At 40.8% G+C, this 24,229-nt stretch overlaps 9 protein-coding genes across 9 annotated transcripts; 6 read left to right on the plus strand and 3 right to left on the minus strand.

The window, feature by feature from the left end:
• Positions 1 to 322: 322 nt before the first annotated feature.
• TOT_010001263 (uncharacterized protein) lies at positions 323 to 9,151 on the plus strand (the record flags this gene model as incomplete). The annotated part of the gene is made up of 9 exons (XM_009690997.1): positions 323 to 703; positions 1,517 to 2,298; positions 2,740 to 3,595; positions 4,028 to 4,205; positions 4,500 to 4,863; positions 5,683 to 6,201; positions 6,478 to 6,904; positions 7,892 to 8,696; positions 8,838 to 9,151. The coding sequence occupies 9 exons, from the start codon at positions 323 to 325 to the stop codon at positions 9,149 to 9,151; spliced, it is 4,626 nt and encodes a 1,541-aa protein (XP_009689292.1).
• A 1,050-nt stretch (positions 9,152 to 10,201) lies between these two features.
• TOT_010000457 (conserved hypothetical protein) lies at positions 10,202 to 11,686 on the plus strand (the record flags this gene model as incomplete). The annotated part of the gene is made up of 1 exon (XM_009690998.1): positions 10,202 to 11,686. One exon carries the CDS (start codon positions 10,202 to 10,204, stop codon positions 11,684 to 11,686), a length of 1,485 nt encoding a protein of 494 aa, XP_009689293.1.
• Positions 11,687 to 14,012: 2,326 nt separating this feature from the next.
• TOT_010000458 (conserved hypothetical protein) lies at positions 14,013 to 15,500 on the plus strand (the record flags this gene model as incomplete). Its single annotated transcript, XM_009690999.1, has 1 exon — positions 14,013 to 15,500. One exon carries the CDS (start codon positions 14,013 to 14,015, stop codon positions 15,498 to 15,500), a length of 1,488 nt encoding a protein of 495 aa, XP_009689294.1.
• Positions 15,501 to 15,931: 431 nt separating this feature from the next.
• On the minus strand, positions 15,932 to 16,102 carry TOT_010000459 (hypothetical protein; the record flags this gene model as incomplete). Its single annotated transcript, XM_009691000.1, has 2 exons — positions 15,932 to 15,969; positions 16,015 to 16,102. 2 exons carry the CDS (start codon positions 16,100 to 16,102, stop codon positions 15,932 to 15,934), a joined length of 126 nt encoding a protein of 41 aa, XP_009689295.1.
• Positions 16,103 to 17,314: 1,212 nt separating this feature from the next.
• TOT_010000460 (hypothetical protein) lies at positions 17,315 to 17,998 on the plus strand (the record flags this gene model as incomplete). The annotated part of the gene is made up of 2 exons (XM_009691001.1): positions 17,315 to 17,399; positions 17,919 to 17,998. The coding sequence occupies 2 exons, from the start codon at positions 17,315 to 17,317 to the stop codon at positions 17,996 to 17,998; spliced, it is 165 nt and encodes a 54-aa protein (XP_009689296.1).
• A 67-nt stretch (positions 17,999 to 18,065) lies between these two features.
• On the plus strand, positions 18,066 to 18,935 carry TOT_010000461 (conserved hypothetical protein; the record flags this gene model as incomplete). The annotated part of the gene is made up of 1 exon (XM_009691002.1): positions 18,066 to 18,935. One exon carries the CDS (start codon positions 18,066 to 18,068, stop codon positions 18,933 to 18,935), a length of 870 nt encoding a protein of 289 aa, XP_009689297.1.
• A 57-nt stretch (positions 18,936 to 18,992) lies between these two features.
• On the plus strand, positions 18,993 to 19,550 carry TOT_010000462 (conserved hypothetical protein; the record flags this gene model as incomplete). The annotated part of the gene is made up of 1 exon (XM_009691003.1): positions 18,993 to 19,550. One exon carries the CDS (start codon positions 18,993 to 18,995, stop codon positions 19,548 to 19,550), a length of 558 nt encoding a protein of 185 aa, XP_009689298.1.
• Positions 19,551 to 20,178: 628 nt separating this feature from the next.
• Positions 20,179 to 23,388, minus strand: TOT_010000463 (uncharacterized protein; the record flags this gene model as incomplete). Its single annotated transcript, XM_009691004.1, has 1 exon — positions 20,179 to 23,388. The coding sequence occupies one exon, from the start codon at positions 23,386 to 23,388 to the stop codon at positions 20,179 to 20,181; it is 3,210 nt and encodes a 1,069-aa protein (XP_009689299.1).
• Positions 23,389 to 23,935: 547 nt separating this feature from the next.
• On the minus strand, positions 23,936 to 24,115 carry TOT_010000464 (hypothetical protein; the record flags this gene model as incomplete). The annotated part of the gene is made up of 1 exon (XM_009691005.1): positions 23,936 to 24,115. The coding sequence occupies one exon, from the start codon at positions 24,113 to 24,115 to the stop codon at positions 23,936 to 23,938; it is 180 nt and encodes a 59-aa protein (XP_009689300.1).
• Between the last annotated feature and the right edge of the window lie 114 nt (positions 24,116 to 24,229).

A 24,229-nucleotide genomic window follows, 5' to 3' on the forward strand; every position in this document is an offset into this window, starting at 1 on the left:
AATGTGCGATAGCACCTCAACAAAAATTGGCCTTAGACCGACGTCGAAGGAGGTATTCCAGAATCTGATAACGAGAAGGAGCAATTCAGGAAGACAAATACAACTAATCGACACGACACTAAACCCACCCACGAGTTGTAAAAGTAACGAGCAAAATCACGTAAACTATCAACACACGAACATGTTAACGAAAAACAATATCGATAACATAGAAACGAAGTTGACTGCAGCAAGTAAAAACACGAAGAGTCAAGTAAACGGAAACGCTACAACAACACCAGAAGGACCTGAAAATGTGATTAGTAGATTAGTTGGAAGTGAAATGGAATGTAAAGAAATTAATGGAATAGATATGACTAGATTGAGTACAATGGATAGTTTGAAGACGACGAGGTACGAAGAGTCGGACTACAGAGATCACGAAGATAAGTACCTGCTGCTGCTGGAGAAAATAAGAAGAAGAGGATTCGAGCCGAAGACGCTGGGAGAAGTGCTAAAAAGTAGAAATAAGAAGTGGGCGAAAACACAGTGCATACACGCGAGCGCAAAGGAGGACTTCATAAGACACCTGCAAATGTACAAAAATCAGTTTAAGTCGTACAATAAGACGCCAGACGGCTGGATAGCGAAGGACTACCACGAAACGTACATGACAAGTAAGACGAAGAGTAGAAGCACCTCAGTGAAGGAAAGAACAACAAGCGTAGCACAAGAGTCAGCAGACAAAGACGAAAGAGAAAAAAGATGGAGAGAAAGAGATAAAGCAAGAGATAATATGATTAATGGAACAAGTAGATCAACCAGCGTTAACGGAAAGAATGGAAACGGAAGTAAGAATAGTAATAATACAGATGGAAAGAGTAAAAGTAGAAGTAGTAGCGTGAGTAGCTCAACGGGAAAGAGTAGCACAGGAGTAAGTAGCAGTAACAGCAGTGGAGGGAATTTACGTGGTAGGAGTCGACTGAACGATAATAGTAGCATAAGTAGTAGTAAAAGCAGTAACAGTAGCAGTAGCAGTAGCAGTAAATACAGTAGTAAAAGTAACAGTAGCACGAATAGTGGTAAAAGTGGCGCCGGAAACACACGTACCGGCGCAAAAAACAGTGGAAGTAACACAGAGATGGATAATGGTAGTAACACACGAAACAGCACGAGTAAGGGGCCGAAAGGTAATAAAGATCAAGGTACTAACACACAGAATGGAAAAAGTACCAAAAGTAACAGTAAAAGCGCAAAAAAGAGTAACAGTGCGAGTTGCAACACACAGATTGGCAACATTAATACACTAATGACCAGTGGAGCCAGCACGAGCAATAACACAAATGACACCTACGGTGCTGACAGTGACAGTAAAATTAACGAGAGTAAAAGTAACGGATTTAATTACAATAGTATCGCTAGTAAAACCGGGGCAGAATATGGAGTGAAAGCATGCGGAGGAGAGAGTGGCCACGTCGGAACGAGTGGATACAGTGACGACTGCGAACTCCTGGCGAGAGAAACGGGAGACGACGAGATGAGGAACGAAGGCATGGTGTGGAGCAGCATCATATTCTGCCCAAATTTCAGACCAGGAGGAGAGATCGTGCACAGGTACTCGAGAAGAACGGAAAAGACGTACAACACGCTCTACAAAACGATCAAAGACGGCTGGGTGCACCCGAATCTGCTGGTGTGCCTAATCAGAGACGCGACGCACCCAGTGAGGTTCGCAACGCCGCCGGATCAGGACTGCTACACAGCAATATACACAGGGCCCGAGATCAGCGAAAGCATGAACACGAAGGTGATCTTCGGAGAGTACACAGGCATCGTCTACAGAGAGGACTCGATCCCAGACTCGATCTTCGAGTACGCATTTGAGCTAAACTTCACGTCGGCATCCTGGGTGGACGCGGAGCTGGAGTACAGGAACGACAAGCAGTACATAAGGGACATGAACGGAACGATTTTCCTCCCGAACAACTCGAAGTACGTGCTCGACAGCAGCCACGCGTTCAACGAGCTGTCAATGGTGAACCACTGCCAGTCGATCGGAGCGTACGGAGGAGAGTACTTCTTGCAGGCAAACTGCGAGTGGCAGCAGGTGATATTCGACGGCTGGCCGCACGTTATCCTGACGAACAAGCAGGGCGTGAAGATACAGACTGGCGACGAGCTGATTGCGGATTTCGGGGCGCTCTGGTTCCAGAAGGTCGAGGAGAACTGCCACAGGCAGCTGAAGAGGGAGTTGATCCAGTACCGCCTGCTCCACAGCAACCTGAAGCCTACGGTGACCTACGAAGCATACGGACCAGGGTATCTGCAGAGCGTGAGAAGGCAGCTGATGAAAGGAGAAGACGGGGGCCGTACCGAGGAAGGGTTGGCAGCTATCAGCATGGGCGATGGCGTTGGTGGCAACGTTGGCACGGGCTATGGCGGCCACAGTATCACCGGCACCTACGGTTGTGGTATAGATGCCAGCGGTAACGTTTATGGGACTAGTACATACGGCGACCACGGCAGTGGCGGCGACGCTCACAATAACGTCTGCAGCAGCCATGGAGCCTACAGTGTTAGCAACGGTGCCTGCAGCTGTAACGGCCGTGGCCCCTATAGTCTTTGTAACGGTACCTCCAACTACAATGACCACGCTTGTAGCTACAACAGCTATGGCACTTACAATGGCAATAGTCACACAGCTGGCACCTATAACAGCCATGGCAACAACCCTTGTAACTATAACTGTCATGTCGGTAGCAAAGGCACGTATAACACCCATGCAAATAACCACAGTGCCTACAATGACTACGCTGGCTTCAACCATGGCTCAGGCAGTAGCCACAACGGGAACCCGTACGTCAGTAACAGGGCGGTCAACGGAATGGACAAAGCGAGGTTTGAGCTGCTGAGGCAGGAGCTGCCTGTGGACAAGAGCCTGGACGACCTGGACGTGTGCGTGGTGAACAACAACACGTCGTACGTGTGCGCAATCTGTCTGGACGAGGACCTCAACGTTAACCCGAACACGTCGACGAAGAAGCTGCTGCAGCAAAGAGCGCCGCCGAACGCAAGTAACATGGCGAACAAGGAGGAAATGGGATACAGAGACGACGAGGACGAAGACGAGTGCATAGTGTGCGACGGCTGCGACAGAATATTCCACACGAAGTGCCTGCAGGACGTGACGAGCACAGCAATGAACTACATACAGATGGACGTCTACGGCGCAAAGTTCATCGACTTCAACACGTACCTGAAGACGGGCTCGGGAGGACCGGGAGAAAAGGTGGCCGCGGGAATCGGAGGAAAGCTCGACCTGAGTCTGAGGAAGTGGTACTGCATGTACTGCAGGTACCTCTGCAAGCAGATCATTCAGCACGACCTGAACCAGGACTTCATGCCGCTGCAGTCGTGCATCTACGTCTCAAGCAACGCGCCGGCGACCGCGGGAGGAAAGGCGCCGTCGAGCGCGGAGGGAAGCACGGGCCTAGAAGAGGCCAGCGGTCTGAACAGAGCGGACATGGCCGACGTGACGACGACGACGACGAGCAGCAGCAGCAGCGGTGACTCGGCGAACGAAGACAACGACATCGATATGGACGCGGCCAACAGCGTTAGCAACGGAAGCATCGACGACAGCAGTAGTGGCGGTGTGGGCGAGAGTGAGGATAATGTGTCAGAAAGTGTAAAAGGTAGTGTTGTCGGTTGTTTGAGCGGCCTGACAAAGGTAAACAGTGTTGATGGTTTGAGCAGCGGCATTGTGAAGAGAGGTCAAGTAAACAATGATATTGTTGACAGTAGTAGTATAAACAATTGCAATGTAAACAATGCTAGTATAAACAATTGCAATGTAAACAATGCTAGTGTGAACAATTGCAATGTAACCAGTGCCAGTATTGTTGACAGTCGTAGTCTAAGCAGTGCTAGTGTAAACAATGGTGCCAGCAGCAGTGGAAATGTAAGTAGTAGTTTAAGCAATGCAGTGGGTAGATTGGTAGGCACAAGTGCAGTCTCGAGTAGCAGTAAAAAGGAAAAGTCGGATCAGGAAAAGCTGCTGAACCTTAACAAGATAACGAACTACATAAATAAGCTGACGAGCTTTAACCTGAGTAACAACTACGACGACGTGGACCTGGAGAGCGTGGGCACGTGCGTGAACAACGACCTGGGAGATAGTAGAAGCGGAAACCAAATGAACATTGACGATGAAGGAGTGGAAGTAGGTGACATGGCAGAAGTGTATGGCGGTGTAAACTATATAGATGTAGATAGGCACGGTACGAATGATAGGACGATGACAGGTGGTGTTTCGACGAGTGGTGGTGTCACAGCCAGTGGCGATGTTGGTTGTAACACTAACGACAGTGTAGCTGGTAGAAGCGAAGCTGCTGATAGTGCGTCTAGCAACGGAGATAGCAGTTATGGGTATCCAGGAATGGCGGAGTCGAGTAACAACGGAGATGAGGAAAGCGGGCAAGATACGTCGACGAATATGGAAGATGGCAGTGGAAGGTCAGAGTGTGTAAGAAGTAACGAAGCGGAGGAAGGAGAGAAGAAGAAAAAGGAAAAAAATAAAATGTATAAAAGGAAAGATAATGTGTTCGGAAGGTACGCGAAGAGAAGAAAGAAGAGAGTGCAAGTGATAAAGAAAAAATCGACACTGTTTAAAGGAAATAGCATTAAGACTATGCATAGAATGAAGCTGGTGAATAAGCCCACGACACTGGAGATAGCGAAGCACCTGATAAAGCAGAAGATACTCTCGCTGACCTCGGATAGAGTAAACATAGGGCAGATAAGGCTGTTTGGAAACTACACGAACTACGGATGCAATTTCGGAAAGATCAACGCGAAGATAAAGAACCTGTTCAACATAAACCTGTTTAACCTGGGACTGATAGACCTGTCGAGCACCAAGGGAGAGTCAGGGAGCCTGAAGAGCACGAGTGGACCCAAGTGTGTAAAGGTGGACGAGGCGCAGGGAGAAAGCGCACACGAGCGTCTGCAGAGAGAAGTGGAGAAGAACAAGCAGCAGTGCGACAGTCAGTGGGATCATGGAAGTTACCAACGAGACCAAAAGCAGCACTACGGGAGTAAAGAGCAGAAGAACTGCCATCACCAACTACTAGAGCTACAAAGGACTCAGCAGCAACTTCATATGAGCGAAGGTGGCGACGCGAAGTTGAAGAGGTATCAGCAGAGTAACGGAACGGGCACAAGGAGTGGGCAGTACATTCAGGCAGATGAAGTGATTAGTGAGAGGAGAGGAGCGTATGCAGGCGGCAGCAGCAGCGGCACCGGATATCAGCACTACGGCGCACAAGGAGATGCAAGCTATCAGCAGCAGTATAAGCACTACGAAGGCAGAAGAAGCAGCCAGGCGGGCCATTACGGGTACCAACAGGTGGCGCCGGAAAGGACAAACGCGCTAATTGACCCGTACAACGTGAACTTGCACCGCTGCCTTAAGGATGGCGCATCCATGGCACTGGATAAGGAGACAGGCCTGTACTTGGACACAGATGAAATATATACGGAGCTAGATTCGCAAAACGTGCACGCACAGATACACCGGAGACTGAGAGAGTCGTCAACGAATGCAGGAAGGATAGGAGTGCCAGCAAGGGGATACGGGAACAGCAGGAGCAGAGAACGCGACGAGCACGCGCACTATAGTAATGTGGAGGGAGTTGCGGCCAGATACAGAGACAACTGCCGCAAGCAACAGTACAGCTACAGGGACGACGGGTCTGAGCACAGCTACAAGGACGGAGCGACGACATACAGAGACGGGTCGCCCAGATACGCAGATGGATCGGCCACCTACAGAGAAGGGTCTGCTGGCTATAGAGAAGCGTCTAGATACGGAGATGGGTCTAGGGTATATAGAGACGTGTCGACAGGCTACAGAGAAGTATCGCCCAGGCCAGGAGGGCCTCCAGCATATAGAAGTGAGGGCGTGGCATGCAAGTTGGTCGACCCGTTTCAGAAAAAGGGAGAAGGCCAGCTCAACAAGTACAGAAGTGACCAGACCAGTAGATACAGCAACTATAGCTACAGCAGTGGGCACGACTATTACAAAGGCTACGGCATGGTTACCGACAGAGATAGCTGGGGGTCGCAATCGCAGGTGCACTCAGTGTTACAAGCACAGACGCAGTCGTACGCACCAACGTACTCGGTTCCACAAGGACAGCAGCAGCAGTACTCGCGAACACAGTCTGAGTTGAAGAGACCCGTTGACATAGGTGAATACGGAGCAGAAGGGTATGCTGATTGTGGTGCGAGTGTTGGCACTAGTACTGGCAATAGTACAGGCAATAGTACTGGCATTAGCACTGGTGCTACCAATGCTGGCATTGGAGCTAGTAAAACCAGTGGCGGTGTTAAGGGTAACGCTAAAAGCGCTAATGCGAGTGCCAGCGATGGCAGGAAGCAGGAGACGCAGGAAGCCAACGAATTCTGCAACGCGGCTAACGACGGCAGCAAGGTGAGTCGAGAGACTGACTCGAGCGTGGTGGGAAACGTAGTCGACTACCTTAACTGCAGATACCTGGCGGGAATGTGGCAGCTGGAGCCCTTTGCAATCTTCGGAGAAGCAGTGAGAGTCTGCGTGGAGTGCAACAGGAAGTGCGGGCCCAAGGCGAACGTGTACGTGTGCAGAATACTGAAGAGGCACCTGGGAGGCAACTTCGACCACCCGAAGGCGACTAACGTGGAGCAGATGAGAGAGTTGATACTGATAGCGTACGAGCAGCACGTGTCGTACCTGCTGAGGCTGCTGGTCCTGAAGAACGTGACGATAGACTTCCTGGTCAAGTTGGCGCTGCACTTCATAACACAGCCGTTCTGCAAGAATCAGCAGTCGCCAGCAAGCGTGAGCACAGCAGGCGGTGTGGCTACGCCCAATAATGGGAATGGAGTCATTGCAGGGGTTGGGAACATCTTCAGCGGAATAAAGTTGGACAGGTCGCCGGTTAGCAGTAGAACGGGCGGAGTCGGCAGTAGCGATGCCGCTACCAACGGTTCCGGTACGAGTGGCAACACTGATGTTAGGACGAATGCTAACTCTGGTGCTACTGATGTTAGGACGAATGCTAACACCAGTTATAGTAGTAGTGCCAAGGCAAATGTGAACGCTAATGCTTACACTAGTAGTAACGTGAATGTCGCCAGTGATGGTACAGACGGTCGTGCAGGAGTAGCAAATTCAGGCAAAGACATGGCAACGGATTCACAGGGCCAGGCAAATGGCACTAAGAGTACTAGTGGCAATGCAAGCAGTACGACGTCGAAGATGTGTAACGGAAATGAACGTGGCAATGGCGGAGTGAATTCTAACAGCCTGCTGACAAACGCAAACCTGTTGGCAAACACTAACAAGCTGACGACAAACACGTGCATGAAAAACACACAGGCCCACTTCAGTAACCTGCTCGCGAAGAACCCAATAGAAATAGCACAGGCCAGGAGGACGGAAATGATGAACATATTGATGAAAACGAGCATACTGAGTAACATTTACGATAACAATAGCAGTAACACGCTGATGAGTAAAGTGTTAAGTAGCAGTGTTGCCAATGGCACCAACAGTAACACTAGTTCCAGTACCAAAAACACACAGAGCGCATGTAATACTAGCCTTAATGCTAACGCTCACTATACCAACATCAACTATACCAATCAAACCAATGCACATAACACCAACTATACAAATCAAACAAATGCACATAACACCAACTCTACCAATCAAACCAACGCACGTAACACCAACTCTACCAATCAAACCAATGCACGTAACACCAACTCTACTAATCAAACCAATAGCACTACCAACAACACGAAAAACACCAACAATAAAAGCACCAATAGTAACATGTTGGCCTCTAATAACCCACTATCGCCGAAGAATAAAGTAGAAAGCCTGAGCACTAGCGTAAACATGAAAGGAGATTTGAGGCACTGCAATGAAGATAGCACGGCCAATGGCACGAACGCAGGGAAGAGCGCAGCAAGCAGCAATGTTAAGAACGACGATGACGCAGCAGTCAGCGGCAACAACGTAGCGCCACTAACGAACAGTCTCATGAGCACCACGAGTGTCCCGGTAAACCTGAACGAGATGAGCAAGAAGGAAAGAAGAGAGTACATGAAGAACTATAGAAAGGAAAGGCGGAACAAGGAGATGCTCTCAGTGCAGGTGAGCGAGTTTGTTAGAGCAATAGCATACAACATGCGGAGAGTACCAAACGGAGACGGCACCTTCAACTACGCGCTCCTCGAGACGCTGGGAGGCCTGGAGAAGGACTTCGTGCGTCTGGTCGACTGCGGAGACATCTGCAGCTACATCAACGACCTGGCGAGCTACATGTGCTTCAGCAACGACCAGGTGCCCAGCAACATTCAGCAGATCCTCTCGCGGGAGGAGCTGTCAAGATTCGCACACTTCAGGCGCCACCTGATGAAGGAGCCAGGGTTCTTCGGCAACGACGTGAGCGGGGCTAACACAAACGCCTCGTCGGACTACAACGACCCGTTCCCGACGCCCCAGTACAACGACCCGGGCACTGCGAGCCAGGGGAGCAGCGCGAGCAAGAGCGATAGCAGCGAGTCGGGCAAGAGGCCGAAGGAAGAGGACGACTTCGTGCCGCTGCTGGGAATAAGGCCGGGGCGGTCAGTGCTGTACCGCAAGTTCTCGGACGGATACTACCAAGGTAAGTGGAGTGTGCGTTCGCGTGCTCTTGAGTTGCCACTGGTGGCAATTGAGCTAGACAGTTAAGTAGGTTAGGCAACTAGTTAGCTGGCGGGCGCCGATGAGTGTAAGCGCCGCTCTTCGACTATAATAAACTCCATAGGCATCGTGAGCACCTACGGAAACTCATCGTACTTTAAGATCGAGTACAGCGACGGGGACGACGAGCTCATGGACCCGCTGGACCTGCTCAACGAGCTTGTCGGGAACCTGAACAACATCAAGAGCGTTCTGCTTCAGCTGTCCTCAAACGACATCAGGAACTACCAGTACCTGCTTCTCCTCAGGGGACACAACGTCAACAGCGCTGCCGGGAAGGACAGGCTAGAGGAGCTGTGCACGCAGCTCAGGAATTACATGCTCAATCAGCTGGTACACAACAAGGTCGGTTCCAGGAAGTACAAAAAAAGGTCATGAATAATGATTTAAAAATTAACGTATATATTAGATACCGTTTTATATGGGCAGGAGTTTAGATCAATAAGAGATGCATGATGGGCGAAGGGGGGTCGGGGTGTGTTATAGGGAAAGTGTTACACACATTTGTGTATATAGTATTTGATGAAAAATGTTTAGCATTTATTGACTATCAATCAGAGGGTAAATTGATAAGTAAGATTGTATATTAATATAATATCAATAGGATGGAAGGTGTAATAAAAATAGCGATTTATTCGGTGGTAGTTGGTTGGATTCCATATTTTTTTATATGGAATGTTAAAGTATCATAGCAATAAATATGTATGCACCAAAACGGTATGTATTATTTGAAAATGTAGCTAAGACAGTGAGATAATAGACGATGGGGGACAAAAATGTAAAATATTTTGATATGATGGATTTATGCCCAGTTTAACGGATATAACTGGTATATATATTCAAAACATGATGGAACGTAGTACTTGGAACGATTGGTGTTTGACAATTTGTTTGACCTGGTAGGTGTACCGATTAGACAGGATCTTTATGGTGATGAGATTGGTCTATGGAGTATGGTACTACAATTGTTTTTGTACTTGTTAATCTCCTTGTTTATGAGATAGGCTCATTATCCCTGAGGATAATTGTTATACGTAATAAAGGGATAAGGTGATAGTTGTACCAATTTGACTTTGTGATAAAGGTTATTAGTATAATTTTATTCGTATCGCATTCTCTTTAATTATTCAGTTGGTATATATGGCTTGTTAGTTTTTATTGTTACATCTTATCGCATAAAGTAATTTTAGATTTGTATTAATTTTATTTTGTTATATAAGGCTGTCCATTACTCATCTCCTTAACCTTTATCTTGTATCACCTTATCATATGTACTCGGTTATATTGGTGTTATGTATTAATTATATGTGAAATTGTTACTTTATTTCTTTTTATCGTTTTGGTTTTTGCTTCTATAATGATCAATGTAAATATTGGTATTATCCTATCCATGGTTTATATATTTTATTGTTAGTAATTATAGGTATCATGAGCGACGGGGTATCGGGAAAACAGCAACAGTCGGTAGGTAGCCCTATTACCTGTAAGGCAATTGTTGCCATGGGTTCTGTGGCCCTCCATATTATGTTTTTCCAGCTTGAAGTTATATCAGCCCAAGTTGCTATAGCCTTTAATATACCAGTACAGACTACCAGTATTTATCTGGAAAAATTGTTTGGAATTAGATTCCTTGCATTTGTGCTAGGAGTAACAATAGAGTACTTCATTTTTAGAATATATTCTGAACTAAATCCAACTACCGCAAATTGGACACGTGTTATAATGAATGAGACAGCATTTGGATTAATGTTATTTGCTAGAATAATATTATTTATCGTAACGATGTGTTCATCAAATCTAGCTTATCATGTTTATTTTGCTTTGGCTTTCGAATCATTTGCACTAGGATCAGTAGGCGGATCTATTTTTGCTGTTGTTCCACAACATGTAGCAGTTCACGTGTTGTCTGCACATCTATCGCGTCTTCTAACATTCCTAGTTCAGTTCTTCTTAGATTTAGCCTTTAAGGATTCACTACCAAAAATCAAGTTTCAATTCTTCTTCTGTGTTATATTAAATGCTATTGCGTGTGGGTGTTTCTACCACTACCATCATAATATAGGATGCTCTGACATACTAAAGCCAGCTACGCAAGAGGAGACTCACAATAAGGAAAATAAAGAAACATCTGGGAATGGAACAAGCAGCGGAAGCGAAAATAATGGTCAGAGTACAAACGGAAATGGAAACGGAAAAGAACAACCCGGGATGTATACAAAACCTCCGGTGACAAAAAATTTTATTGAGACGTTTGGTGCGGCCGCATCTCCCTTTTTGATGTATTCCATTGGATCTGTGCTGTTTGACACTCTTTTCCCTGGTATACTACCATACGCATTCATATCAAGAGAGAGAGCCCATATGGTTAACATGATATTGCCCATAGCTGGTATGACTGGTCCCGTTCTTCTGTTTATTCTGGAATCTGCAGGGAAGTTTGATAAATGGCATGATGAATTTGATATAGCGTGGCTATGGGTAATTCCAATGACAATCGTATTTATATATTCCATATTAGCCGTACACACCAGAATACCATCCGCCAGAAGAATTATTAATAATAGGCCAGTAGTTTTGGCTATGACATTTACAGGAGCATTAGGCAATAGCTTTATGGATCCGCTGAGCTTTGCAGGAGTTGCAAAAAAGCTGTTCTTGTCGGGATTTATTCCCGATATTGGAGTTCTTATGTTTCATCAATTTTTCTGTATATCAATCAGATTCTATCATTATAAGATTTCTGTCGGATACAATGTTACTAGAATTGACCTAGGATATATCCTCCCTAAATTTAGACCTAATCACCGTATGTCTAAATGGAACACATTCTGGTATGTGCTGAGAACCACATTTAAAAAAGCTGGAAGAGATGCAATCAGTGATATGACAATGAACGTCAAAGAGTACCTCTAAAGTAGTTCTAATGTAATTCACATCAATCATAACTCCAAATTACCATAAGCAACTAATGTAGTTATATTTTATATACACAAATATTCCATCCATGATATAACCGTTGTCCGATTTGTGTTATATTATTATACAAAATTAAAATCTTCGATCAAAAGTATAATATCCAACAGTAATAAGTATATCAACAGTTAAATACATAAATCAATAATTTAATAGCCAACTAACATTAACAAGCCTAACACAAAACTAACTTTAAATCATTTCTTACAAGAAAATATAATATTAATTATATATTTTATTAGACAATGGGGAGTTGGATGGGAATTTTCATTTACTTGTTGTGGATCGATAATTTTTATATATGTCGACACATGTGTTTGATGTTATATTATCATTCTTTTTCCTTTAATTTTGTGTTTATTCAGTGTTTATATGACCCATAATATTGTTTATTTATTATTAGACCTAAATATATAATCATCGTATGTTATACATATTTGTCGATATTGTTTCAATACTGTATCGGAATAATGTCGGATTTATATGTATATATTACACATCTTATAGGTTTTACTAATTATGGTTTTATTACATGATTTCATACTAATTTATACAACATAATATATAGTCTAAGTTAAATCAGTTCAATATTAGCGTTATTTATCGGGTACATAGAGTGTACAGATTTTTAAATAAACAAATATTGATTGATAGTATGTACGACGTGATATATTAGGCATTTAGTCATTTTAGTTGATTAAATATTGTTGGACGGGTTTTATATCATGTTGTACATGCTGTCAACTAATATTTGTATATTTAAAAAATATTCTATTTTTTGTATAAAAAATTTATTTTTCTTTTGGGTGTGTATAAAAATTACGTGTAAACATGATTTCTGTGGTTTTTAATTTTTAATACCATAAAATTGGCCCCTCATATGATTTATATGATGTAACATATTAAATGGCAATATATATTTATAAATTATTGATTTAAATATTGTAATAAAACATTTTATCTAAAAGGCTGATTTTAGGCATACAGACATCATTGGGGAGTGGCTATAGAATGGTAGTGATATTAAAATTTGTGTAAGTAAGGCGTTAAAAATAATAAGGATAGTATTAAAGTGTGTTAATTTATTAAAAACACGAATTAGATAAATAAACGTTGTAAATTACAACTGTAATGTAATAGGATGTGTTTCGTATAATTAATTGTGTATATAGTATTTGATGAAAAATGTTTAGCATTTATTGACTATCAATCAGAGGGTAAATTGATAAGTAAGATTGTATATTAATATAATATCAATAGGATGGAAGGTGTAATAAAAATAGCGATTTATTCGGTGGTAGTTGGTTGGATTCCATATTTTTTTATATGGAATGTTAAAGTATCATAGCAATAAATATGTATGCACCAAAACGGTATGTATTATTTGAAAATGTAGCTAAGACAGTGAGATAATAGACGATGGGGGACAAAAATGTAAAATATTTTGATATGATGGATTTATGCCCAGTTTAACGGATATAACTGGTATATATATTCAAAACATGATGGAACGTAGTACTTGGAACGATTGGTGTTTGACAATTTGTTTGACCTGGTAGGTGTACCGATTAGACAGGATCTTTATGGTGATGAGAATGGTCTATGGAGTATGGTACTACAATTGTTTTTGTCATTGTTGATCTCTTTGTTTATGTGATAGGCTCATTATCCCTGAGGATAATTGTTAGACGTAATAAAGGGATAATGTGATAGTTGTACCAATTAAACATTGGGATAAAGGTTATTTGTTGTTTTTATTAATATCGCATTCTCTCTAATTTTTCGATTGTTATAATTGGCTTGTTTGTTGATATTGTTGGATCATATCGCATAAAGTAATTTTAGATTTGTACTAATTATTTTTTTTTTGTATTAGGCTGTATGGACTTAATTAAACATCATTGCTAGTATACTATTGTAGTATATACAAACCGTATTATACCAATAAGATTGTTATTGTCGGTATCATATACATGGAGTCGGTGCTATTCCTTATATAATAAAGGGCGATTTTAACATGACAATAAGTCATATCTTTGTATCCTTAAACAAATTGTCAGATTATAGTGAAACATATAATTTTAAGTTATCAGACAATCGTAATATTTAAAGTAAATCGAAACGTCGATATATTCATTTCATGTAACTGTGTGTTAATATATCAAAAATTCCATTAGTAAATGTTTATATTGTTGATTTAATAATACAAGTTTGATATAATGCAATACAATGATAATATGGTTGTTGCACAGTATATTTAATTAATATGAGTGAGGAGACAAAGGAAGGTGAAGTTACAACATCAGTAGGTACAGCCATAACCTGTAAGGCGATTGTTGCCATGGGTTCGGTGGCACTTCATATTATGTTTTTCCAACTTGAGGTTATATCAGCTCAAGTTGCTATAGCATTTAATATACCCGTACAAACAACCAGTATTTATCTCGAAAAGTTGTTTGGTATTAGATTCCTTGGATTTGTGCTAGGGGTAACAACGGAGTACATAATATTTAGAATATATTCTGAAATAAAACCAGATCATGCCAATTGGAACCGTGTATACATTAATGAGACAGCATTCGGATTAATGTTATTTGCAAGAATAATATTATTTATTGTAACGATGTGTTCATCGAATCTAGCATATCATGTTTATTTTGCTTTGGCTTTCGAATCATTTGCACTAGGATCAGTAGGCGGATCTATTTTTGCTGTCGTTCCTCAACATGTTGCAGTTCATGTACTGTTTGCTCATTTATCACGGCTATTAACTTTCCTAGTTCAGTTTTTCTTAGATATAGCCTATAAAGAGTCGCTACCAAAAATTAAGTTTCAATTCTTCTTTTGTGTTATCTTAAATGCTATAGCGTGCGGATGCTTCTATTACTATCATCACAAACTTGGATGTTCGGATTTACTGAGACCAGCTACGCAAGAGGAGAAACACAAGGAAAAGGAACAGAAAAACAAAGGGGTAAACGGTACAAGTGGAAATAATAACGGGAGTTCAAACGGAAATGGAGGTGGAAATGGAGAAAATGCAGGGATGTATACAAAAGATCCACCAGAGAAGAAAAATTTTATTGAGACGTTTGGTGCGGCCGCATCTCCCTTTTTGATGTATTCCATTGGATCTGTGCTGTTTGACACTCTTTTCCCTGGTATACTACCATACGCATTCATTTCAAGAGAGAGAGCACATATGGTTAACATGATATTGCCCATAGCTGGTATGACTGGTCCCGTTCTTCTGTTTATTCTGGAATCTGCAGGGAAGTTTGATAAATGGCATGATGAATTTGATATAGCGTGGCTATGGGTAATTCCAATGACAATCGTATTTATATATTCCATATTAGCCGTACACACCAGAATACCATCCGCCAGAAGAATTATTAATAATAGGCCCGTAATTTTGGCTATGACATTTACAGGAGCATTAGGCAATAGCTTTATGGATCCGCTGAGCTTTGCAGGAGTTGCAAAAAAGCTGTTCTTGTCGGGATTTATTCCCGATATTGGAGTTCTTATGTTTCATCAATTTTTCTGTATATCAATCAGATTCTATCATTATAAGATTTCTGTCGGATACAATGTTACTAGAATTGACCTAGGATATATCCTCCCTAAATTTAGACCTAATCACAGAATGTCTAAATGGAACACATTCTGGTATGTGCTGAGAACCACATTTAAAAAAGCTGGAAGAGATGCAATCAGTGATATGACAATGAACGTCAAAGAGTACCTCTAAAGTAGTTATAATGTAATTCACATCAACAATAAATCCAAATAACCATAAGCAACTAATGTAGTTATATTTTAGATACGCAGTAAGTATCCCATCCATTATATTATCATTATCCGTTTGGTGTTATTGTATAATAAGATAATTCAATCAATATTATAACATCCAACCGTAATCAGTATATCAACCGTTCAATACAAACATCAATGATTTAATAGCCAACAAACATAAACAAACCTAACCAAAAACAAACCCAAAATCATTTAATAAAAACTAATATAATAAAAATGATATAATTGACAATGGGGAGTTAGTGTGATATAATAATATGAAGTCATCATACACATTTTTCAAAATAATGATCATATAATATGCTATTTATATGTGTTGTTTGTGAATATATATAGCTGATGTAATAAGTTGAACTTACAAAGTTTTTATGATCCAGTACCGAACTCTTGGGATAACTTTTCCCCTAAATTTTACATTATAACCAAACTTAAATGTCTGTGTTCTTTACCGTATCTACACCTATTAATGTTATATTCGGATGTGTCGTTTACTTTAGCCTTAGTAGAATAATAATGATCATGACATGCCAGTTTCATTAGTAGGGTCTTTGGGTTCTTTTATATTTGCACATCATCATCGTATTTAATATATTGATTGGTTTTGTATATTGGACATGAGTTTCATATGTTAAAGTAAATTTAATAAATGTTTAAGTGTTCACGTGTTGACGTCGTTTAGCCCAACTTTAGTGGCCGCTTTGACTTTCGTAAAAAGTTCACCAAATTTTTAATTTAAATTTCATTAATTAGAACTAACAATTTTAAAACAAATAGACAAAGAATATGAATTGTTATGTGTTTTATCATATGTATATAAATACATAAATGTATATATATGTATAGATAAATAAATAGTTATAAATTTAGGCAATTACAAAAATGATTGTATCAATCTATTTGAGTTTAAAATTTTTATATATAATACGTTATTTTAAAGCAGCTTTAATAACGTGGATGCGAATATAATAATCGTTAGTAATTTAGACGATTTTAATCATTATTATTCTTTGATTTTTTTTAATATAAAAGTGTTTAATTTTTGAATATTTTTAAATTATATATTGAGATTTGTTATCTATTATTTTGTGAATTATTAATTATTTTATAGTAGTGGGGAGGTGGCATGCCATAAGGATTAAATTTATTAGCTGAATCCATACTTGGCCGCCCACTGTGTGTTTATATGTAAAGAGAAAATTTTTTTACATATGATACTGGGTTTTGTGTGTACTTATATGTAGAATAGCCTGTGCCATAGACAAAGGCTTTGTAAGTGCAATAAAAAGGCCTTTTAAGCCAACGGTCGCTTTGATTAAAACGATTAATACATAAAATTGACTATAAATTTTGTTTATAAGCATATAATATCGATCAAAAGACAGTTGTTAAAATAAATCGGTATTTTGTACACTTTTCTAACTCACATCGCACAACATCGCAAAACTTAGACAATTATTAAACAGTTTTAAATACGTTTTAACGATCCGATAACCTGAGTGTCAAGTATAAACCGGAATTTTTGTATTTTGTGATAAAATAGATCATAGCGAGACCCTCGACTGAGCGCCGTCGCGGAACAAACTTTTAAAACATGTAAATTCATAACGAGAAAAAATCGTTGCATATGAATCCCGGTAATTCAATTTGTTACAGTGCTAATATCGTGAAGAGTAGTCATAATAGCCATGCTTGCATTAAATTGGAGGACCTGCGACTGATGTAAGGCTTCGTTCGCTAAGTCAGTGGAAAATGTTCGCAACTGCTGGATATTGTCTTAATTTTTTAGCGCAACTGGCATGTAATATTTTGAATAATACTGTCTATTCGTCTCCAAGTAACATTGAGGAGTCGATGTTGTCGGTATAACAAAAGTGGTACCTTTACCGTTTTTGTAAATAATCGTTTTAATTTGTCAAATTTCATCACACACTCCCGTCAAAATTGTAAAGTAACTTACAAGCTACAGGAAGATAAACGCAAACACTCTTTTTAAAATCAATTGGTAACCGATATAAATTTTAGGGATAAAAATCACAGTTAATGCGACCAACACCGGATTTAAACTGAAATTTAGATCAGAAGAGACCGATTTATAAAGCACAGCATCTTTATCTAAAGCAACTTTAGAGGAATTAACAACTTTAACAACTACACTTTCTCTTTAGACAAAGGCTTTATTAAGCAGCAACAAATGAATACGTACAATCAGGTTGTACCGGTCGATATCCCTTTGAGTGAATCATAGAATTGTCTCTCAGGGTAGTAGTAACCCCTCGACCCCATCGTCATAGTTTTATCCGTCGTTTTAGTCCAGTGTTAGGACCCCGTCGTAAGTACCTATAATCCACTGCAGGTACTGGCTCAAAAGGGAGCAGCAACTCACAATACTCACAAGTCAACCAACTAAAAGCACTATCGCAAAGCCTTGAGTAATGAAACCACTCACTCAGAATTACTCACTGACTGAAACTAGGCCAGGTATCATCTAGGAATGGAATAAATGTCTGAGCAATCTCCAGGTAATGATAGTACAGCCTGTAAGCTTATCGCAGCACTCGTTGCCCTTTCGTCTCATCTGATCATACACCAAATCGATGTGACGTCGGCCAACTTCTCTATCGCATTCTACATTCCGCTCAACAACATTTCTGTGTACTTAACCAAGTTGTATAGCTTGCGGTTCACCTTAATTGTGCTAGGGACGCTCACGGAACTGGCGATTTCCGAGTGCTCCAAGGTCATGGACCCTGGAGACGACATCAGGATCCGGAGATGGTTTAGTGTTTGGTCCTTCGCCGGGGTCTTATTGGTGAGGATTATACTCATCGTGGTCATGTACACCACGTCCGATCTGGCGTACTTCGTATACATGGTTCTAGGCGTGGAGGCGTACTTTGTCGGTCTGTTCCACACGTCCTTCATCGGCATTGTGCCTGAGCACTCGCTGATCGTGGCGCTCTCCGACGACACCTCGCGTCTCCTAGTCCTCCTGCTGCAATTCATTTTGCGCCTGACCATTTACGACAGACCCCTGCTCATGATTAAGCTGCAGATGATCGTGTGCGCCGCAGTGACTATCGCAGCGCTGGCTGCTTGGATCTTCTACCACGAGTTCGAAGTAATCTCCACCGGGTACTTCAAGAGAAAGAAGCCTGAAAGCAAGCCGCCCACCATGCCCTTCTTTAGAACGCTAGCGGACGCCTTCTCCCCTCTGGCGATGATCGTCGTCAGTTCCATGATAAAGGACTTCCTGTTTCCCAACCTGCTTCCCTATGCCCTGTTGAGTAAGTTCAGGTGGAATTTTGTGACCGTGATGGCCTCCATTCTCAAGTTGATCGGCCCCATTATTCTTTTCAGCTTAGAACTTTAAGGGCTCTTTCCGAAATGGTCTGCTCCCTACAACGGGTTCTGGATTGTCGTGATTCCTATGGCGGTGATATTCATTTATACCATTCTTGCGATTCACACCCGAATCCCGTCTGCCAAAAGGATCATTAATTCAGTGCCCAAGGTCATGTTCATTACCGTGGGTGTGGTCCTCGGAAATAGCTTTTTCGATCCACTGAGTTATGCGGGCGTTTCTAAGGTTGTTAAGCCTGAAAAGATATCCAACCCTGGTAAGTCGCCATCAGATGCGCCACCTTCCTCACCTGAAGCTTTATCCGACTCTCCACAAGAGATGGTTCCTGCCTCGGGTGAAAAAGGTGCCGTATCAAATGGCAATAAAGCTGACGAACAATATGGCGATAACGCCGTTATTACGATTCACGCCCTTATTGTGTTGTTTATGCGCTTCGCCATGTCTAAGTTGTCAGCGGGATATAATGAAACGAGAATCAGTCTCGGGTACTGTTTACCCAAATTCAGGCCCAACCATAGAATGTCTAGGTCAAACGTCGGCTGGTATCTATTTAGGAAAACGTTTAAGACTGCTTGGAAGGCTATAGGCGATGATTTTGACATGGATATCAGAACATATTTATAATGTGTTATTTTTTTATTCAATATGTGGTAGCTGTAGTGTGTATCTTTGTCGAGGGCTGTTTAAGTAAGTTTATTAAATATTTACAATTATAATTTGGTGTCTTGAATGTTATTAAATGTTTATTAACTTTGGAAGATTTTAAAATCAGCAAAAAATTCTATAATTTAACATCACTTTTTTAGGAGCAGCGTGGAAGATCAGCCCAAATTAAAATTAATTTTTTCGCTGAACACAAGTGACATAACAGATGGAAAATATTGCTGATGTGGATTATTTAAGTGATAATAAACATATGCGCTTCATAAGTGAAATAATCTGAATGGATATCTATAAAGCCAATATTGAACATATAAAGGTGTTTTATGGAAAATTATATGTTACAAAAGAGGCAAAGATTTTAGATGCCCCTAAAAAGTGAACGTGACAAGTACTGCATTGCTAGAATCCTCTGTTTCAGATTCGGTACGTGAGAGTTTATTAATACACATTTTAAAAATAATTTAAATGGAACGACTTTTATTCCCAAAACAAGCCCAATGGTTACAAATGCTTTTAATTTATGCCAGAATACTCAATATTTCTGGGACTTGACCTGTTTAATAATGCGATTGTTGTGTTAACGCGCTCATTAAGCCCTACTATCTTCAATGACAATATTGGGAATGTACGGCACTTTGTCAAGATAAACCTCTTCAAACTCGGCGATCTCTTCTTTTAACTGACCTGGATCCCAAGTGTGTCCGAAATTTTGGGGTTCAGGAATCTGGTTGCTGAAATATACCCTTAACATTTTTTTACCGTTCTTTTGTTTGAAGATAAGCACCTGAGAGCCATACTCGTGACCATGATCTTTACAATCCCATAAAACCTCACTACCCCTCGTAACGACGTCTATCAAATACGGATTGATTGAAGTGAATGTGTGAGTGTCCAGATTGGAATCGTAATGATAATTGACAAAATTGCTGCTTATTCTTTGTTTGATGTCAACTCTAATTAGCTTGGGTTCTAGTCCATCAGACTCAAACCCAGATTCGGTTTCAGTTGTGACTTCAGAGTTATTAAATACTATTTCAGGATGTGGCTTGGGAGGATGCATTATGTGTGAAGGCACAGCCCCTTGGAAGTACACTCGGAATACACTCTCGCCGTATTCGTTGTGTCCCACAAACACCCGGGTGGCCTTTCCTTGAAAATAAAACAAATGATCCCACAAAACTATATCACTCTTGGTAACCTTGTCTATTAAAACCCCCTGGTTGGCAGTAAAGGTGTGACTTTGGGTTGACGGGTCGAACTTGTATTCAAGGTCATCAGTACTAAAGGGCTGATCAATGTCAACGCTGACCTCCTTAAATTTAAGTGGTTTAGGAAGTTCCAGTCCCTTGTGTCCTAGGTGTTCAAACGGCCCAGGTTTGGAAGCAGTGGCGTGTTCAACAGAGTCGCCTTCGCTGAGGCCATGCATTGAACCTCCATCATGAGTCTGAGAAAGGTCCTCAAGGTAAATATACTTTTGGTCCTTTACTCGTTTGGGGAAATAAACTCTCACCACAGGTTTGCCGTCTGAGCCGGGCTTGATTAGTACTATGTCTGCGTAGTCCCCGGGCTTGGGCGCCCAGATGGTTCTTGGGCCCTTTTTAATAAGGCCGAACAAAAACCGCTCACGGGCCTTGAAAATGACCTTGTTGCCTCGGTAAATTACGTCGTAGCCGAAAGTGCTCTCATTTCTAGTTATGTCGAGAAATATGACATTTACCGGAAATACTTCTGGTGGAGCACGCACACCGGTTTTTGGTGAATGTTCAGTGTCCATGGAACTTACAAATTCCGAAAGGTAATAATGCGTTTTCATTCCCTCTGGGATTCCAAAGGGATAGTTGCTCTGATGCTTGGTGTCGATTTCTGCTGGCTCTGCATTTTTCTGATACATTTGGCTGGGCGGGTGAGTTGTGCAGTACTGAGATAGTATATCGAACGCCTCTTGCCTCTTAAAGTCCTGAAACCTTGAGTGGTAGTGCCTCTTGGCCATCACCTTGCCGTAGTACCACAGGGAATTAAGACTAGTGTCCGGCTGCTTTATCCTTTGAGATAGAGTGCAGGGTGCGCCTGTTTGATGAATGCTTATGTAGTCGCCGTGGTCGCACCAGAGGTTTCTGAACGTTGTGAAGTACTCGGTATCGTTCTCTCCACCGTTATTTCCAAATAACATGTGGGCAAGCCTGTTTTTAATTTTAATGCTATTGTCGTTGCTACGGCTGTTTATTATCATGTGGACGGTGACCCAGCTGACAAGCCACTGAAATATATTGGATCTATCAAGGCAATCTAGGCAATTTGTTCTCAAAATACCTTTTTGTAACCCCCTTTTACTTTGACCCTTGGACCCATTAGTATCTTCTCTATGAGGCCCACTGCCATTTCGGACCCATTTGAGATATTGTTCCTCGTCGAAGAAGCCTATGTTGCTAAAGTGATCAATTAGGTTATCGAGAACAAATTGGATTACAATCTCGTGTGTGCTCCACTTGGCATTGCTGTTGTAGTTATAGTTAACAAAGGTTATCTTTGGCTCTTGCGAATTTTGTTCTTCAAGCACCGTGTTATATCCGTTTAAAACATTCTCAAAGATGCTGTTCAACAGGCTCTCGTTGTCACTGTTCTTTACGTCCAATAGACTTACGAACAACTTGTGAGTACAAGGCTTATAGTACTCCTTTAGTATCTTAATGTGCTCAAAGAAAGGTGTCAAATTGTCCAATTTATCATAAAATTCAATTTTTTTCCCGGTGCCTGTTTGGCCCCAAAACACTGGAACTGATCCTCTTATCTGTGTGTGCGAGTACCAGCTTCCGGAACCGAATCTGAGCCTGACCTCAGAACCTACAAAATTCCCCACATTCCCATCGGAGTCAATTCCTCTACTCACGAATCTTGTACCCGACCTCTTGATGTTTCTCCGTCCTATTATCAGAGTCTCAATCTTTTCAGAGTTCACCTCGTTGGCTCCGTACCCTACGTACCCTTGAATTACCACCGTTTTCCACCGGTCGGGAAGTTTATTTGATATCATGAAACACCAGTTAAAGTCCTGTCTGGCAGCCTTATAGAGCTTTTCGTTCATCAGCAGAATTTCCTCAGTTATAAAATTGTCACTCCTGCCATTTGCAGTATTTTTTAGTGGAATGTGTCCATTTAGATATAGTGATTGCATGGTATTGGTCAAGTCGGTGTCGTACGAGTAATAATGTCCGCTCGACAGTATCTTTGAAATTTTTATTAATAGGTAATACAAATTGTCCAGTGAATCTTCACTTGATGAACTCCCTGAATATCTACGGCCATTACTTGTATTGTTATTGTTCGATACATTAGGTGGATTGCACGTGTTCTGCGAGTCCCTATTATTGTGTTTATGAAAGTTATCCGAGTTGAACTCTATTGGGAAAAATTTGACTTCTTTAATGGTCATAATTTTACCCCTATTTTTACCACTAAAACTTAAATTACCTAGTTTTAAATCAGCCACTGCTTCAGATTCGGTCACAACAACCAGGTGGCTCGTGTTCATAATCTGAACTATTCCTAAAATGGCATCGGCATAAATCACATACAAGGGTTCATCCTCCGTCATTAACATATTAGATTCACTTATTTTACCCGTTGAACGGTCTATCCAGAGCCTTGTCACGTTACTGGGCGTGTAGTCTCCATGATCATCAAATAAATCGGACATTTCCGATCCGTCGGTGTATGAATTATTATTTTGAGAGTAAAACATGTGGCTCAGGCCAATACTGTACCATGATGCAAATATTTTAAGAATATATACCTTGACCATGGTTCCAGACAAAAATTAAATTTAATTTACACTTTTAAATGTATTTAAATTAATAATGTTAATAACATTTGCGATATTGAACATAAAAATGAATTAGTATGTAAAATGTGTAGTTTAATTCACAATTATGCCTAATGTGTAAACTATAAATAATGTTAATTGGGTTAACTTAGTTCTTGCAAAAATTAGGAAAGTTCTAACGGTTAAAAATAAGTTTTTGTATAATTTAACCTAAATTTTAAATATAATTTATATTTTTCTTAAATCAAAAAAATTAAACAAATCTCAGAGCTCTGTTCGTAGTAACGGCGTGATTTTAATTTTTTAGAACAATGTTTTTCTGTCTGAAATACATATGACACACTATCATATAACTTTAATTTTATGATTTCTGGTGTTTTTATCAAAACTATGGCTCATTTTAGTCTTGGTTAACTCCTTCAAATACGATTTTGGTAAGTCTGGGCTGAAATACGTAATTTTGTTAAATTTATTTGCCAGTTTTTTTAATTTTTGGTATTTTTTAATTCCTTAGGGTATTTTATCTTTATTCGATATGGTTTCTTAAGATGGTAGGATGTAATATTTGTGTTTGGGGTCTGTAAAACTGGAAAAGTGACACGCCCAAACTATCCATATTTTTGCCTTTATCTAATTCAAAATGGTTAGTATTTTGAATAATTGGCTCAAATGAAAAAAATGAATGAAATGTGTAAATATTTTCCATAATAAATTTGTGAGTAATCTTCTGGTCCGATATAAAACTATTAGTGTTATTAAAAACTCTTTTTAATTAGTAAATAATAAAAACCAATTCCAAAATGTTCTAAAATCAGTCTTT

Source organism: Theileria orientalis, chromosome 1 (assembly GCF_000740895.1).
Source record: "Theileria orientalis strain Shintoku DNA, chromosome 1, complete genome".
Lineage (NCBI taxonomy): Eukaryota > Apicomplexa > Aconoidasida > Piroplasmida > Theileriidae > Theileria > Theileria orientalis.